Here is a 17425-nt window from a genome sequence, read left to right as displayed (position 1 = left end):
CTGAATTCAAGTCCTGAGGATTTACTGAGTGTTTTTAGGGATTTTCTCGTCCATGTTGATTGTGTTGACCCTGTTTCATCTACACATGGAAAGTATGTGGATTAGTTTCGAAAAAAAAGGAATGAAACGTGCGACAATGAGAAAACATATTGGAAGAGATACACGCGGTTCTGTTGGGGTTGTCTTGGAAAGTTTGAGCGTGTTTACAACATGTTGACTCACTTTTGAACATTAACCGAGTATAATGGAGTGTGTCTGCAGCAATTGAACGCATGAAGGAGGCAAGAAAGGAAAGAAAATTTTTCGAGATAATTTTATTTACTGTCGGGCTATGGTGAGATTCTTCGGAGTAATGAGAAGTTATTCTTGGTTCTGAGGAGTATAAAAAGGTATCTTGGGGGTCATATAAGAGTTATGGAGAGTTAGAGGGTGAAATTCTGGTTCGTAGAAGAAGTTGCAGACGAGTTCTGCATTTCCAGGGAGGAGGAAGAAGAAGAAGAATATAACGTCCACAGACTGTCGCAGAGAACTGTCATTTATAAACAGTATTCCTAACAGTCAGTTTGGCATGCTTATTTTAAGTTTACAACAACTCTTGTAACGGTGAATTCTGTAACGCTAATAAAGAGTTGCAAATTACCTGTATTATTACTCTTCTTGAATAAAAACACCATTTGAGCTATAAGTTATCTTTTTGAGTGTGTTTTTACGATGTGGAACTAGATCCCTACACTGGGTCGACGGATGAAAATGAATTTCATACATGGGTAAATTTATTTTATTCTTTTTATGACTTTTGCACTTATTTTAAATTGATTTATGATTTGAATTAATTAGTTATTATTTTATTTGATGAGTCATGATTACTTAAATGTTTGATGTCCCATGCTTACGATTTATAACTAATATTTTTAGAATCTACCTAGGCAAAATCAGAGTCGATGATTATTTTATTTATTGAGCGATAATTGTTGAGAATAAATAATTGAACCATATGTTTTGAATTCGGTGAAATCCTAGTCCCGGTAACTCTCGCTTTTATTTATTATTTTCACTAAATCTTTAAATTTAATCTTCACAAGTCTAAGAGGTCGAATCTTATTTACTACAACAACTTTGAAACCCCATCAATTTTTGGCGCCGCCAACGCAGACTTGTTTTTAGATTAATTATTAGGTTTATTTTTATTTTGTATAATATTTGTATTTCATTTTAGATTTTGTTTTTCCTTTTTATGCGTTTCTTTTTAGGGACTTTTTGAGGATGATGACTTCTTTTGAGACGACGTCACCTAAGATGACGCTTGGAGAATATATGCGTAGAAGTAAACGTTCTCAGAAGTCGTCACCTGAAATGACACTTGAGGAGTATATGACTGCGTCACGGCATAGGGATGTTCCTGCTCCATCTGTGGTAAGTGAATAATCACCTCTAATGATATATGAGAAGTATTACAAACACACACCACTTAGTTTGGAACAAAAAATGAGAATTCTGGAATGCCAAAGATTATATGTTGAGGATGATCAGGTATGTAACGACTCTCTGATTCCGACAGATTATATAGATAACCCTGTGGATGATTGTGTGGGTGATTTGTCTAATTCCTTAGAAGAATCTATCTCATAAGATCTTTCACCCGAATTAGAGGTTGTTTCTAGACCCTTAGACTTCCGAAAGTTACCTAATTTAGAGTTAGAATTATGTGCTTCTAAAATTTTGTTGGATTACTTTGCATCCAAATACCCAGAGGACGTCCATGTTTCTGATACCGTGCATGAGCTAATTGACAATTTCCCAGTCCCAATAGTATCCCCATATTATGTTCTTTACACACTTCCTTGTGTAGTAAAAACTAGGTTTGGGGGTAATCCTCTATTTCTGACAGTTTCAGTGTTCCTACATTTTCATAACATAATTGTGAAGCTGTCGTTTATAAATACTGTATTTTGGTTTGATCCCCAAATTTTCAGGCTGTTAATTTTTGGGGATCTGTTTCTGTACATATCCAGTAGGTAGATTTTCTTTTTTGTTTACATTTTCTTTAGTCTTTTTGCTTTTGTTTGATTTTCATTGTTCTTTGTTATTACTATCTTTTGATGTGTGTTATAGAGAATGATACTTTTCTTGCGTCAATCAGATCGTTTCTCTTTGATTTACATTTATTTCTCCTAGTAATATTTTTTGCATCCCATTATAGGTTGCATTGTTTGGAACATTGAGGACAATATTAGAATCAAGTGTGGGGGAGTGGTTAACTCAGATTTCTGTTTTATGACCAGTTATGTAGCGGGTTTAAAAAAAATGATGATCAGCTGTTTAGCGAGTCTAAAAAAAAAATGATTGTTAGGGTTATGACCAGCTGTGTAGTGGGTCTTTTTCGTTTTTCTTGCATGTTATGACCAAAAAAATATGATATGACCAACTGTGTAGCGAGTCTCTCTCTCTATTCTTATATGACAAGCTGTGTAGCGGGTCTTCTATTGTTTTGCTCGAGGACTAGCAAAATGTAAGTGTGGGTGAATTTGATAAGCACGAAAGTGCGATGCGTTTTCACCCATAATTACAATAGCTAGGACTCATTATTTCTCTAATAAACTTGTTTTAGATGTTTTTGGAAGAATAAGCTCCTGTGGAGAATTGGCTCGAAAAAATGTTATTTGCACCCGGAGGTGATAAGTGCATATTTCACATATATTTGGTGTCAATTCCATGCTAGTATTTGTTGGTTTTCTTGCAAATTATTGTAGATTACGCTTGTTTTCTCTTATTTGTGTTTCAGTAGGTGAATCATCCAAAAAGAAGCGAATTTACACTTAATTGTACAATAAAAGAAGCTAGCTACAAGTGGAGAAGGGGCCAAAGACCAAGAAAAACTCGTTCAAACCTAGGAATTCTTGTCATCGTCTTAGAGAGAACAAAAAGACGAAGTCAATGACGAAAAAAACGGAGTCATTCTGAGTTCGTACGAAGAAGTTATGAGCAAAACAAGAATTTGGAAGGATAAAAGGGAAAAATGGTCATTTTAAGGGCGTGAACTATTGGCAGATCAGAAAATGTTACAGGGCATCCATTATTGTTGGCAGGCTAGTAATCCTTAAGGTGCAATCAGAGAATCATTATGGGTAGGGATGTCAATGGATGCTAACGTAACGGAAATAGGCTCTGTCACTGCCGTTGCCATTAAAAGTTAGCGGATATCCGTTATCCGTTAATTTCCGGCGGAAATAGGAAATTCAAAAACGTTACCGTTACGTTGGACTTACCGGATAACGGATATTTTTCCTCTACCATCCGTTAACATCTCTTGATATTTCCTGTAAGACTCTTGCGTTTCCAGCTTGAATTTCTCATGAAAACTTGCAATGAACTTATCAGCAAGCCTATCAATCTCTTCCATATCATCTGCATCACAATTATTCTTATTACCACTAGAATTTTCCGTTGCCACTTTCTCATCAAGCCAACGCAGGTAGCCTGATAGATGCGAGTCAAACCCATCCTGCATATGTTCCTCAACTGACAGGATTGATGATGAATTCCAAGTCGAGTCATAATAGACATGGTTCGAATAATTATCATTCAAGTAACCATCTGCGCCTAAAACTGCTGGTGGCTCAGGCATGGGTAATACATGTGACGAACACCAATTGTAGTGCAATCTTAGTGACGATGAACAAAAAACCCTCTTTTTTTTTTTCTTGGTTCCATCTTTCATTGTAGACTCTATGTAGTAATTTTCTTTGTTTTTGTTGCTCATAAGTTCCGTCAAAATGGACTTAGCTTTGGTTAGTGCTCGAACTATATGATAAACATGTCTAAAGAAGTGAGAATGAATTAGGGTTCTGATTTTCACGGAGTTTGGGCTAGTACTAGGACATGATGGTGATGATCTCTTCATCAGAAATTATGAAAAAGTAGTCATAAACCAAACGTAATAACCCTAGGTATAAGAATTTACACGTGATGTAAGCACGTTTTCGGATAACGGAACTAAACATAACGAAAATACACGGTTCCACTATCATTACGTTAAGAAGGAATAATCTGTTAGCTTATCGGTATCGGATATCCTTTTACCGCTATGTCGGATGGTAACAGTAACGGTTAACGGATTATCGATATCGGATGTCGGCTAACCGGTTTCCAGTGACAGCCCTAATTATGGGCAAGGGTTATTGGCACCATTGGGTGTAATTAATTGAGTGCTCGTTTGGTTGCATATGGGTCCACTACGCAAGCACGTGAATGGAGGGAAGATATAGAAACAGAAAGTGGAGCTATTGTTTTGGTAGAAGTGAAAATGTGAGTTTGATACGAAGTGGCACATCAACTTGGATGTACGGCTAGTGTCAGTGGAAAACATATAGTTTCGCACAGATCTCGATGGAACATAAGCCGTTCAATTGTTGCATGCACTTTATTAGGATATTTCATGTTACATCGGGTCAGAAGCAATTATTTTCAAAACAAGAGAGAAAGCCAAAGTGGGACAGGTGGAAGAAACATGTCTCTGACATGTTGGGGTTAGGTTGAAATTCGGTGTAGCACTACATATCGATTTGGATGTACCATCAGTGTTTACTGGGTGATATTTGTTTATACGGGTCCCACTATATCTTGGTCCAATAAGGAGGCATGTACATCTTATTAGGTTACTCCGTGCAACACCGTAACAACACTTTTTAGTCTCACCAACTTATTTTTTTAGTACGTGGCTCAATTTCATTTGACCATCTGTTTTCTGTACCTGTGAAGTTGCATGCGAAGGAAAAGAGAGAGGCGGCCAGGATTTTCAATCCTTTCCCACTACGGGTTTTGCGGATCGGGCAGAGGGATTCAGAGGCTATAAAAAGGAACGAAAACACTTCTTCTTTCATCATTTTATGCGAGCGAGAAAGATAGAAACAGAGAGAGCTGTTTTCTACTCTGAGCTTTTAGTTAAGTTCTTTTTTATTTATTTGCTAGTACTGTTTAATTATGAGCCGCTAAACTTCTAATTGATTAGGGATGATTTTAAAGTCCTGAATAATGAAGCATTATTTTCTTTAACCACATTTATTTCGAGTTTTATTTTATTATTGATTATCTTTATTATTTTTAGTGTCTAAGAATATCGAGGGATTATTTAAAATGATCAATTAAATTAACCAATCAATATTTTTTCTACTAGTTCAGAGTTATGTGATACGTGTAATTGTCACATCAACTCTTTACACAGTAGTAAATCGCAAGAGCTGACAAAGGGATTTTGTTAAGCAATTGTGCGTAAAGATAACACTAGTAAGCAGACCGAGCCTATGCGTCTGATGTTGCGATCAACCTGATTCATAGAGTGTAAAGCATTCGACTAACTTACACCTTGAGAGCTTATTCTTTGTGGGTTGGTTGGATAGAAGCCGGTAGTCGAGCGCTTCCGTATCCAGTGACAGTAGGAATCCGGGGGGATAGCAGAGCTTATTGCTATTCTACGGTTGGTAACAATATAAATTTAATACGAGATAAACTTCTATTTAATTAAGCTTCGGTTCAGTGACGGCGAATGATTCCCTAATCATCTTTCTCTTTATTAATTTAAACCAATATTTATAATTTTCGTTTTATAAGTTACTTTTATTAAAATCTTAAAACCCCCTTTTCAGTTACTTTTTGACAGCTAAAACCTCCATGCTCTTCGTGGGAACGAACTCCTTGCCATTATATTACCAGTTAATTGTGTGGAAAGAAGTAATTAATTTGTTGCGTAAACGACGCACCACAAAATTTGGCGCCACTGCTGGGGAGCAGTCGGTAGCTTTTGGTTGTTTTTATTTTTTAGTTTATTTATTTATTTATTTATTTTAGTAATTCTATTAATTTTTTTTATTCTATTATGTATTTATTTATAGTTAGTTTAATTTTTTTTAGTAATTTTATTTAATACTTTTGTTTTTAGATTTCGCTTCTAATTTTTATTTTATTTTTATTTTTTATGTGTTCATAATGGATTAATAGTATTCATAACCCGTCTAGAACGGGGAGAAATTCTATAAACGATTTGTGTGCATAATGTTGATTTTTATTTTTAGGCTTAGATTTTGTTAATTTTAATTCTTACAATTTTGTATCATCGTCATGTTTCCATTTGAAAATAACATGGACGGTGTACAAGATCAATCACATCAAAATGGTGATCAATTTGATACTAGTCAATATGGTTTTCAATCTCAGTCTTATGATAATTACCAACCATATCAAGGATATAATAAAAACCAATCACTTGGCCATGATCCATATCCTATGAAACCTTACGGGTACTCTCATGCATATCAACAAACTTATGACGGGTATGTAAGGGAGCAACCACAATGATGGGAGGACAGTTGTTAGAGCATAGCTCGGTCGACATCGCATGCGTTGCTATCTCAAGCATGTTTGTCAATGTTAGTGATCAAAACTATGAGTCTTGATTTGTAGCCTACATAGCTAAGTCTCGGACTAGGATAGAAAAGTTTAGTTGAGCTCAAGGACTTCATGGCGATTCATCATACAACGACGAAGATCTACTCAAGGAATCGTGGAACTTCATCAACAAAAAGTTATGTGGAGACTTGAACTTATCTATCACTCAAAAGTTTATCTCTTATATCTCCTACTTCTTATGAGACAAAAGTCGTATGCTATATAGACTGGATCATACAAATTTGATATTTCGAGCCGAGTATATCTCGCCTATCTATATCTTGAAATCATGTGTTGGTAAAGCGTTTCTCTTTGATCAAGTTTATCTTCACCTAGTGACGAAAGTCATGAAAAATTTCAATTACTTTGAGAATTGCTCTGACGCGAAACGGTCTGTGAATAACAACTATATAACGTCCTCTGAGAATGTCTCAATGATTGGAATGAGAGTTTAGATTACATAACCATGTATTCCTTAATCCGAAGTTTTCGAACTTTGTTGATTGAGAGAAACCGGAGGAATTGGCTTTGTCAAGTCCGCGAACTGACGGAAGTTCTTGTACCGAGAATTTCTGTTGGGATTTTCCAAAAAATCGTTTGCGTGTAAGTCTGCGAACTCAGTCCGCGAACCTAGTCCGCGAACTGGCGAAAGTCTCTTTGCCGAGATTTTCTGCTGAGTTTGGAAAACTCCACCGTTGTCTTAAGTCCGTGAACTTGTTTGCGAGCTTAAGAGGTTATGATCTAAAGCTGTGCTCTGAACATGAAACTTAAATTACTAAGGAATGTTTTATGCAAACCGTGGCTATAAAGTTCATGAGCCGATTTAATCGAATCGAATCATCTTTGTTTCAATTGTGTCTTGTGTAGTTACATAAGATCTCATAGCAATTGAACAACTCTCTAACTAGTTCATTTGAGTCAATTGAACTAGTTATGGTGAAGAAGAACAAGGTTAATATGAAATGCTCATATGGTTAACCTTTTGGGTTACTATGTTGAACCAACATACACGTACACGTTTGGGCATGGTTTTCACAAACTCAGTAAACGTCTACCCAAGTGTGTGTGACAAGGCAAATTTTCGATCGAACGGTTGAAAAATATTAGCTTGAATCTAAATCAGGTTTTCATCTAACGGTGAATATGGATTGCTTTGTAACTAAGGCAAAACCCTGATTTGAAGGCTATATAAAGGAGACATCTAGCATTGTGCACAACTAATCCCCACACGTCTGTGTGATACTAGTGCGCTCGCTAGAGTCGATTCTCCTTTAACCTTTGGTTTTCTTCTCTAAAACCAGGTTAACGACTTAAAGACTTCATTGGGATTGTGAAGCCAGACCGATACTACTTTTATCGTAGTTGTGTGGTATGATCTTTCATCTTCTATCGTACGAGTACAATCTTTGATTGGCTTGAGATCGTGAGAGTTCTCCGATAGGCAAGATAAAGAAGTCACAAACATCTTCGTCTAACTGTTTGTGATTCCTCGACAAACCGCTTGTGTAGTCAGGAAGGATTGTAGAGATGTGATTGATTAATCTAGGATGTTCTTCGGGAATATAAGACCGGATTATCAATTGGTTCCTGTTCACCTTGACTTTATATCTTAAGACGGAACAAAACCTAGGGTTTATCTGTGGGAGACAGATTTATCCTTTGATAGACTTTTTTGTGCGAGGCAGATTTGTTTATTATCAAGTCTGCGATTTTGGATTGCAGCAACTCTTGGTTGTGGGTGAGATCAGCTAAGGGAATCAAGTGCGCAGTATCCTGCTGGGATCAGAGGCGTAGGAGTACAACTGTACCTTGGATCGGTGGGAGACTGATTGGGGTTCAACTATAGTCCAGTACGAAGTTAGCTTGGAGTAGGCTAGTGTCTATCGCAGCTTAATACAGTGTGTATTCAATGTGGACTAGGTACCGGGGTTTTTCTGCATTTGCGGTTTCCTCGTTAACAAAACTTTTGGTGTCTGTGTTATTTCTTTTCCGCATTATATTTTATATAATTGAAATAATACAGGTTGTGCGTTCGTGATCATCAATTGGAAATCCAACCTTTGATTGTTGATTGATATTGATTGATCCTTGGACATTGGTCTTTGGTACCGTCCAAGTTATTCCTTGTATTTGATAAAGACTCGCTATTGATTTTAGCTTGAGTAAAAATCAAATCAAGAGAGAGATATTAACTCCTTGAGATACTTTTATCTAGATTGAGTCTGACTGTCTAGTTGATTCTCTAGCAAAGTATTTCGGAGTTAGTCCATACAGATTGCTAAGCGAAATATTGGGTGGTGTTGTTAGACCCCTGCTTTTTCAATTGGTATCAGAGCAGGCAAACACGTTTAAGACCTAACAAGTCCGTGTTTGTAGCGATCTGAATCTATGGACAAGAGTACTATCTCTGATAAACGTGTCACCAGTAATAAAGATTCTCTCTCGTCTAAATTTATTAAAGAGAAAAGTTCAACCTCGAATATAGAGAAACCTCTTGGTTCGACGAGACAGACAGACAATGACATGAATGTTCATGACTACCCTTCGAAAGAGACCTTCTCTTCTAATGAATGGGATACATCTGAAGAGGGTAATTGATTCTAAATCTTGTTAGAATTCAAGTTGTTAGAGTAAATCGGTTAAAACACCATGTCAATGTTCTTCTTGGTATTGTAAGAGATTGCAAAGTCCATGGCAACGCTGAAGATCAGCCTTCATGCTTGACTCTTGAGGCTAGCCTCTAATAGGATGCCTTGGATATTGAACGCCGCTTGAATAAACTCTCCGTTCAAGGATGTTCAAAGCAATCTAATGCACCAAGAACTTCTGATGCTTTTCTTTCAGAAGTAAATACAAATGTTCCTAATGTTTCCCCTAATCTTGAACTTAGGACATCCTGTAAAAGAGACAACTCTTCTGACGATGATATTAGGACTGCATCCTCCAATCATTCATATGATCAAAAGGTATGTCTTGTTTGTGAGACCAAGTGTTCTGTTAGACAAAAGAGAAACTCCGGGTTGAATAAAGACTCCTTAGTTCGACTTCAACACACCCTAGATTTGATTCTCAAAGGTGTAACTGACATCCGTATGATTGAGCCAATTGGTTTTCATACTTATCTTGCACATGCAACCAGGAAAGTCAGTACAATGAGTTCCTCCAATGTTCAAGGGCAGAATAGACGTCTTAATAAACATCGTCCAAAGGAAGTTCAATGCTTTGTCTCTAAAAGCAACATTGTTCCTGTTGAGAAAGTCATTCCAGAAGAAAGGAAGATTGATAAGATAAGAAAAAATATTAAAGAGCTTGTCAACAGATTATCTACTTCCTCATGTCAAGGCATTTCTGGTAAGAACTCTAACTATGTCTCTTATTTTGATGACAGTAAATTTTATAACAATTTGTCATGTCAAACATGATCCCTCTATAAGACTAAGAGGAAAAACAAACTTAACCAAAGACATAAACCTCGTAATGAGCCTGTGGCTCGTACTTGTGCTAATTAATCAAAGGTTAGAGAACTTACTCATATAAAATCCTGTTGAGTAAGTTGTGTTAAAAACAGGTATACTTGTTGCTTGCATCTGTTAAGTTAAGCTATTTTCTTATCGTCCATAGCTAAACTCGTGTTGACAGATCCGCTAAGATCAAGTATTGGTTAAGTCAAATTGTTGCATACTGCCTTAAAGTTTGTTTTTAGGACCTGTTCTCATATGTTTGAAGGACTTTTGTTCTTGGGTATTTGTTGTACTCGAACGGATTCCGTTCTGGCCCGAGTCAACAGTTTATTTGAAACCCTAAATTATTGTCCCCAAGGATAAAATATCCAACCTCTTAGGGTTACAAGTCACGTGCGTGTACCTCTGGTAGTTTTTGGATTTTCAAAGAATGTGTTCCTCCTCGTCTTTCTATGGTGGTTTCGCAAAAGGATTTCTTGACAAAGGTGTTGAGGTTGATTCCAAGAGGAAGAAGACACTTGTAGATGAAGATCATCCCAATTCCTCATGCTTCTTTGCCTATACTCATGAATATGATGAAAAGGATGATATGATTTCTGCTGAAGTTGTTCATGACTTTCTTAAGTACTTTGGGGAAGCAAAACAACAGCTTGTTGATACTCTCAAAGGTCTTGATATGGTGAATCTGAGTTGGAAAAGGTTGTGTCTTACCTTGGTCTCATAAAATCTCAAATCAATGATCTTCCTAAAGAGAATCATCTCTCTGAGGATGCAGAGAAGGTTGTCGTTCACAAGCTCGAAGACTCCAGGTCATGAGAGGATCCTGTACTGCCCACATCCCTATTTTTTGTCAGGGAAACAATGGAGTCTGACTCTTTCTAGCTTGTCTTTATTGTTGCCTAGTATATCTTCTTTTTGGATTAGTTGGAAGAATAACTAGTGCTTTGAATAACGATGATTGTGACTACACATAACTATTTTTGTTTTCATCTTCTTATGTTATTTTTTAGGTTTATTGGTTTTTAAATTCTAAAAATATTTGGAGGATGATGTTATTGTAGTATTGATCGTTATGATTTTGTGATATTGCAATTTGATTATGGGATATGTATTGTTTGCGTCCGTGAACTTGAAGGTCCCATATGGTGTCAAAAGTAAAGTCGTTCATGAATTGGTATCCGTATTAATGAAAGGACGAATGGACTTTTGATAATTACAAAAGTTATGCCTATGCAGTCATGTATTTGATGGAAAATAGGATAAAATATTTTGTTTGACAGGGATAAAGTCTATTATGTCATTATGATGGACAATAGAATAGATCCTTGTATTTTATCCACGGTATTGATCTTCATTGATCCATTTTGTTATGTTTTACCGTGAAGGCTCCATTGTGTGTCTTCCGTTGAGCACGATACAACTAAGTCGATTATTCTTATTGGGTTTGTTAGTTGTTCCATGAGATGTTATATGTTGAGCATTATGAAGTAAATTAATCACCTTGGTTGGTTATTTAGTTATTTGCTCCGAAAGTCTTCTTTTATCGAGCAAATTCTTTGACAATTAAATTGATTACTTTTGTGATTAGTTTGGTTGTTTGTATTCCAATTAGATTAATTATAAGTTCCCTTGTAATTAGTCTAGTTGAGTTTTCATATATTCCACAAGTTCTTGTGTTGAATATATAAACGGCTATACTAATCATGTTCTATTGGTTAATGTAGTCGTATATTCCGTAAAGTTTTTCCATATGTTGAGTACGTGAACGATTAAGTTAGTCATCTCCGTATGATTACCTTAGTCGTAGCTCCGCAAGTTTACTTATGTTGAGCACCTTCAATTAAATTGATCACTTTTGTGGTTTGATTTAGTTGCGTATTCCAATTAAATTAATCATGTGTTTTCTTGTGATTAATTTAGTTGAGTTTTGGATATAGAAAATCATTTCTATGGTTTTTGGTGTCCAATTTAAAAATCCTTCTTTTCTTTCGAAATTATGGTCGCTCTTGTTGTTCTTTTGGGAACGACATCAAATGGGGGGAGAGTTCTTTTGAACTTGTGCTTAATGGTAATATCTTGCAGGGTGTGCCGCTGTGGAATTTTATAGGGGTTATCTTGTATCTTAAAACTCCTTGATGAATGCATTTAGCTTCGGCTTTATGATTGCATCTAAATTAAGTTGGTATGTATTTTTCTTTTAGTCTATGAAATGTCTTTTGTGGAAATTTCATTATGATCCCGTTCTTGTACCTTTGCCAATTTTATTGACAAAAAGGGGGAGAAATATTGTAGTTCACACTACAAATACATATGGTTTTTGGATCATTGTGTAAGGGGGAGTGGTTTCCATGATCGAGATGGAGTATTGACTAAGGGGGAGTGATACATATCACCATAGTATTATTGTTAAAGTCGTGATACAATTGGCCTTTGATGTTACATAATAATACTATGACATTGTATAATAATGATCGAGAATCTCGATTTCTCTCATTGTTATAGCTACGGATCTTCAACAACGGTGATGCTAAACTTACAACCTTTGGGATCATTGGAGTACTTGGAAGGACGAAGATTTCAGGGAACGTTGAAGATTAGACTATGGAATAGGAGCCACTAAAGTTTATCTTTTTTGTATTCCATATGTATTAATAGTTTTGTCACTAAAATTGACAAATGGGGATATTGTTAGAGCATAGCTCGGTCGACCTCGCATGCATTGCTATCTCAAGCATGTTTGTCAATGTTAGTGATCAAAACTATGAGTCTTGATTTCTAGCCTACATAGCTAAGTCTCGGACTAGGATAGAAAAGTGTAGTTGAGCTCAAAGACTTCATGGCAATTCATCATACAACGACGAAGATCTACTCAAGGAACCGTGGAACTTCATCAACAAAAAGGTATGTGGAGACTTGAACTTATCTATCACTCAAAAGTCTATCTCTTCTATCTCCTACTTCTTATGAGACAAAAGTCGTATGATATATAGACTGGATCATATACATTTGATATTTCGATCCGAGTATATCTCGCCTATCTATATCTCGAAATCATGTGATGGTAAAGCGGTTCGCTTTGAACAAGTTTATCTTCACCTAGTGACGAAAGTCATGAAAAGTTTCAATTAATTTGAGAATTGCTCTGACGCGAAACGTGTTAGAGCATAGATCGGTCAACCTCGCATGCGTTGCTATCTCAAGCATGTTTGTCAATGTTAGTGATTAAAACTATAAGTCTTGATTTCTAGCTTACATAGCTAAGTTTCGGACTAGGATAGAAAAGTGTAGTTGAGATCAAGGAGTTCATGGCGATTCATCATACAACGACGAAGATCTATACAAGGAACCGTGGAACTTCATCAACAAAAAGGTATGTGGAGACTTGAACTTATCTATTACTAAAAAGTCTATCTCTTCTATCTCCGACTTCTTATGAGACAAAAGTCGTATGCTATATAGACTAGATCATACACATTTGACATTTCGATCTAAGCATTCATTGCTTATCTTTTATCTCGAAATCGTGTGTTGGTACAGCGTTTCGCTTTGATCAAGTTTATCTTCACCTAGTGACGAAAGTCATGAAAAGTTTCAATCACTTCGAGAATTTCTCTGACGTGAATCGGTCTGTGAATAACGGCTATATAGCGTCCTCTGACAATGTCTCAATGATTGAAATGAGAGTTTAGATTACATAACTATGTATTCCTTGAACCGAAGTTTTCGAACTTTGTTGATCAAAAGAAATCGGGAGGATTGTGGAATTGGCTTGCCAAGTCCGCGAACCTAGTTCGCAGACTCAGTCCGCGAACTGTCGGAAGTTCTCGACCGAGAATTTCTGCTGGGATTTTCCAAAACTCGTTTGTGTGCTAAGTCCGCGAACTCAGTCCGCGAACTGGCGGAAGTTCTCATCCCGAGAATTTCTGCCGAGTTTGGAAAACTCAACCGATTAACTTAAGTCCGCGAACTTGTTTGTGAACTTAAGAGGTTATGATCTAAAGATGTGCTCTGAACATGAAACGTTAAATTACTAAGGAATGTTATATGCAAACCGTGGCTATAATGTTCATGAGCCGATTCAATCGAATCGAATCATCTTTGTTTCAATTGTGTCTTGTGTAGTTACATAAGATCTCATAGCAATTGAACGACTCTTTAACTAGTTCATTTGAGTCAATTGAACTAGTTATGGTGAAGAAGAACAAGGTTAATATGAAATGCTCATATGGTTAACCTTTTGGGTTACTATGTTGAACCAACATACACGTACACGTTTGGGCATGGTTTTCATGAACCCAGTAAACGTCTACCAAGTGTGTGTGACAAGCTAAGTTTTCGATCTAACGGTTGAGAAATATTAGCTTGAATCTAAATCAGGTTTTCATCTAACGGTGAATATGGATTGCTTTGTAACTAAGGCAAAACCCTGATTTGAAGGCTATATAAAGGAGACATCTAGCATTGTGCAAAACTAATCCCCACACGTCTGTGTGATACTAGTGCGCCCGCTAGAGTCGATCTCCATTAACCTTTGGTTTTCTTCTCTAAAACCAGGTTAACGACTTAAAGACTTCATTGAGGTTGTGAAGCCAAACCGACACTACTTTTATCGTAGTTGTGTAATCTGATATTGCATCTTCTATCGTACGAGTACAATCGATTGATTGGCTTAAGATCGTGAGATTTCCCCGATAGGCCAGTCGATATCCTCTTATAGACTTTTCTGTGTGAGACAGATCTGTTTATTACCAAGTCTGTGATTTTGGGTTACAACAACTCTTGGTTGTGGATGAGATCAGCTAAGGGAATCAAGTGCGCAGTATCCTGCTGGGATCAGAGGCGTAGGAGTACAACTGTACCTTGGATCGGTGGGAGACTGATTGGGGTTCAACTATAGTCCAGTCTGAAGTTAGCTTGGAGTAGGCTAGTTTCTGTAGCGGCTTAATACAGTGTGTATTCAATCTGGACTAGGTCCCGGGGATTTTCTGCATTTGCGGTTTCCTCGTTAACAAAATTTCTGGTGTTTGTGTTATTTCTTTTCCGCATTATATTTTATATAATTGAAATAATACAGGTTGTGCGTCCGTGATCATCAATTGGAAATCCAACCTTTGGTTGTTGATTGATATTGATTGATCCTTGGATATTGGTCTTTGGTACCGTCCAAGTATTCCTTGTATTTGATAAAGACTCGTTATTGTTTTTAGATTGAGCAAAAATCAAATCAAGAGAGAGATATTAACTCCTTGAGATACTTTTATGTAGATTGAGTCTGACTGTCTAGTTGATTCTCTAGCAAAGTATTTCGGAGTTAGTCCATACAGATTGCTAAGCGAAATATTTGGTGGTGTTGTTAGACCCCCGCTTTTTCAATTGGTATCAGAGCAGGCAAACACGTTTAAGACCTCATCAGTCTATGTTTGTAGCGATTTGACTCTATGGACAAGAGCATTATCTCTGATAACGCAACATCAGGTCAGAGTTATTCAGATAAGCTTCAGAGATCTGAAACCTTTGAGAAAAACTCCTTCTCGTCTCCTTCTGTTGAATCTGCATTCAACTGGAAAAATCTCTTGATGAACAGTTGGATGATCTTTCAGATGACAGTGATTCAGAAGAAGAACAAAGCGTTGATGAGGAAGTTTCTCAATACATCATGTTGTTTAATCGTGAATTAAAAGAAACCAAGACAACTGCTTCCCTGAGAAAATTCATGGGTCCTCTCTGTCAAGAAAACATAAAATTGAGAAAACTCTTCAAGGGTTATGATGGTGGATACAAACTATTACAATCTACCGTTAAAGATCATGAAGAAGAGGTACGCTAAAAAAAAAACTGAATGCGATAATCTTCTTCGTAACCTCGGTGTGTTAAAAGAAAGGCTTGACGAAACTGAAGAAAGATATGAATCTCAGCGTAAATGGTTCAAGGACAAAGAACATCAGTTTCTTACCAAAGAAAAATCCTTGAAAACTGAACTTGCGGCTGCGCTTGAGAAGGTAAAATCTCTGGAGGAAAATCTGAAGAGATTCAACATTAGCTCTACAAAGCTATCATCTATGTTTGGAGCATGTAAAGAACATCGTGATACACGTGGTATGTGCTATAAAGGTATAGACATTCCAAGCACAGGTAAGATCAACTTTGTTAGAGCCGTTAATACTACTTCATGTGAAAGACCTGTGTCAGCTTGCAAAAACAAGGATTCTACTCCAACAAAGTCTGCTAGTAAGAGAACCACTGAATATAAATCCTTTCACTGCTATTTCTGCGGGAACAAAGGACACTCTGAGCAAAGATGTCGTATTCGGAAAAGGAATGAAAAACTTCGTAACATTCTTACGTGGATGTCTAAAGAAGTTGTTAAACCTGTATCACAGATTGGCAGAATTAAGGACTCTCGTTATCAAGGGATGAAGTGTGATAAAGTTGATCCTTGCCATGTTCCTTCGAAGGATTTCTACAAAGGAAGAAAAAAGAATGGCAAAAGTCTAACGGATCTGTTAAATCAGTCTGAAAAGAGAAAAAGGAACAGAAGGAAGAAAAGGTCAGGTTCCTCAAATTCTCTCAAAAAGGACTGTGAATCCAAGACTTCCAATTCAGACTTCTTACATGTCAACAATCATGTCTCTGATCTGAAGATTCACATAAACAGACTAAGACGGAATATCAAGAAAACATGGAATGTTGTTAACCCAGGTACTTCTAAATCTTCTCTTGATAATACTTCTTCAACTAAACCAGGTAGTTTGTTAAATACCGATGAAAAGGAAAAAGAAGAAGTAAAAAATGATGAGCAAGATGCTCATCTTATTACACCCTGACATGTTCATGTTGCATCTCTTTTTAATTTCTGTCCTGTTAAAAAGGGATGCTATTGATTCTCAGGATTTTTCGTCTTGAGAAAGCTGTCAGGATTGTACTGCAGTCGTTGTTACTTTATTTTTTTTGCTCCTAAACATTTTTTTTGGGCTTCCTGGTCTATCATAGGCCCGTTTCTCTAGTACACGCACCAACCCTCACGAACGTCATGGTTCCTAGGGTTTGAAGAAATTTCTTATATATATATATATATTGTGTTCCAAAGGTGCAAAAAGATTTTCTAAAAGTCTTTTTGGTGCACAGTGAAGGGAAGCAACAAAGTTGATGATGTTGAGCTATGTCCTTTTGATATCTCATGCTTTCATGCTCTTGATCATGAAAACGAAGACAAATTGCCAGTTAAGATTTCTTCACAATTGGTAGGAAATCTTCTTGGATACTTTAAGATCGTTCGCGAACAGCTTGGTGTCGCAACACAGAATCTAGACTACCTAAAAGACGAACTAAGGAAGGCAACTGAGGAACTCGTTCTTGTTCAATCCCTGGTTGCAGACAGGATTTAGCGTTTCGTCTGATCTTGGTTCTAGTTGTTTACCTAGTATGTCTTCCGTTTTGGATTAGTTGGAAGAATAACTAGTGCTTTGAATAGCGATGATTGTGACTACACATAGATATTTTTGTTTTCATCTTCTTATGTTATT

General features: G+C 36.7%; 1 protein-coding gene across 1 annotated transcript; it reads right to left on the bottom strand.

The window, feature by feature from the left end:
• Window positions 1-3181: 3181 nt before the first annotated feature.
• LOC113308830 lies at window positions 3182-3773 on the bottom strand. The gene has a single exon (XM_026557282.1). The coding sequence runs from the start codon at window positions 3758-3760 to the stop codon at window positions 3263-3265; it is 498 nt and encodes a 165-aa protein (XP_026413067.1). The 5' UTR covers window positions 3761-3773; the 3' UTR covers window positions 3182-3262.
• Window positions 3774-17425: the final 13652 nt, after the last annotated feature.

The sequence above is a fragment of the Papaver somniferum genome, chromosome 9 (assembly GCF_003573695.1).
Source record: "Papaver somniferum cultivar HN1 chromosome 9, ASM357369v1, whole genome shotgun sequence".
NCBI lineage: Eukaryota > Viridiplantae > Streptophyta > Magnoliopsida > Ranunculales > Papaveraceae > Papaver > Papaver somniferum.
Note: the sequence above shows the minus strand (reverse complement) of the source record. Positions and strands in the feature narration are given on the sequence as shown.

What these genes read in the sequence shown, in the direction of transcription:
- LOC113308830 (XM_026557282.1), bottom strand. Translation starts at nt 3,760, where the DNA reads ATGAGCAACAAAAACAAAGAAAATTACTACATAGAGTCTACAATGAAA.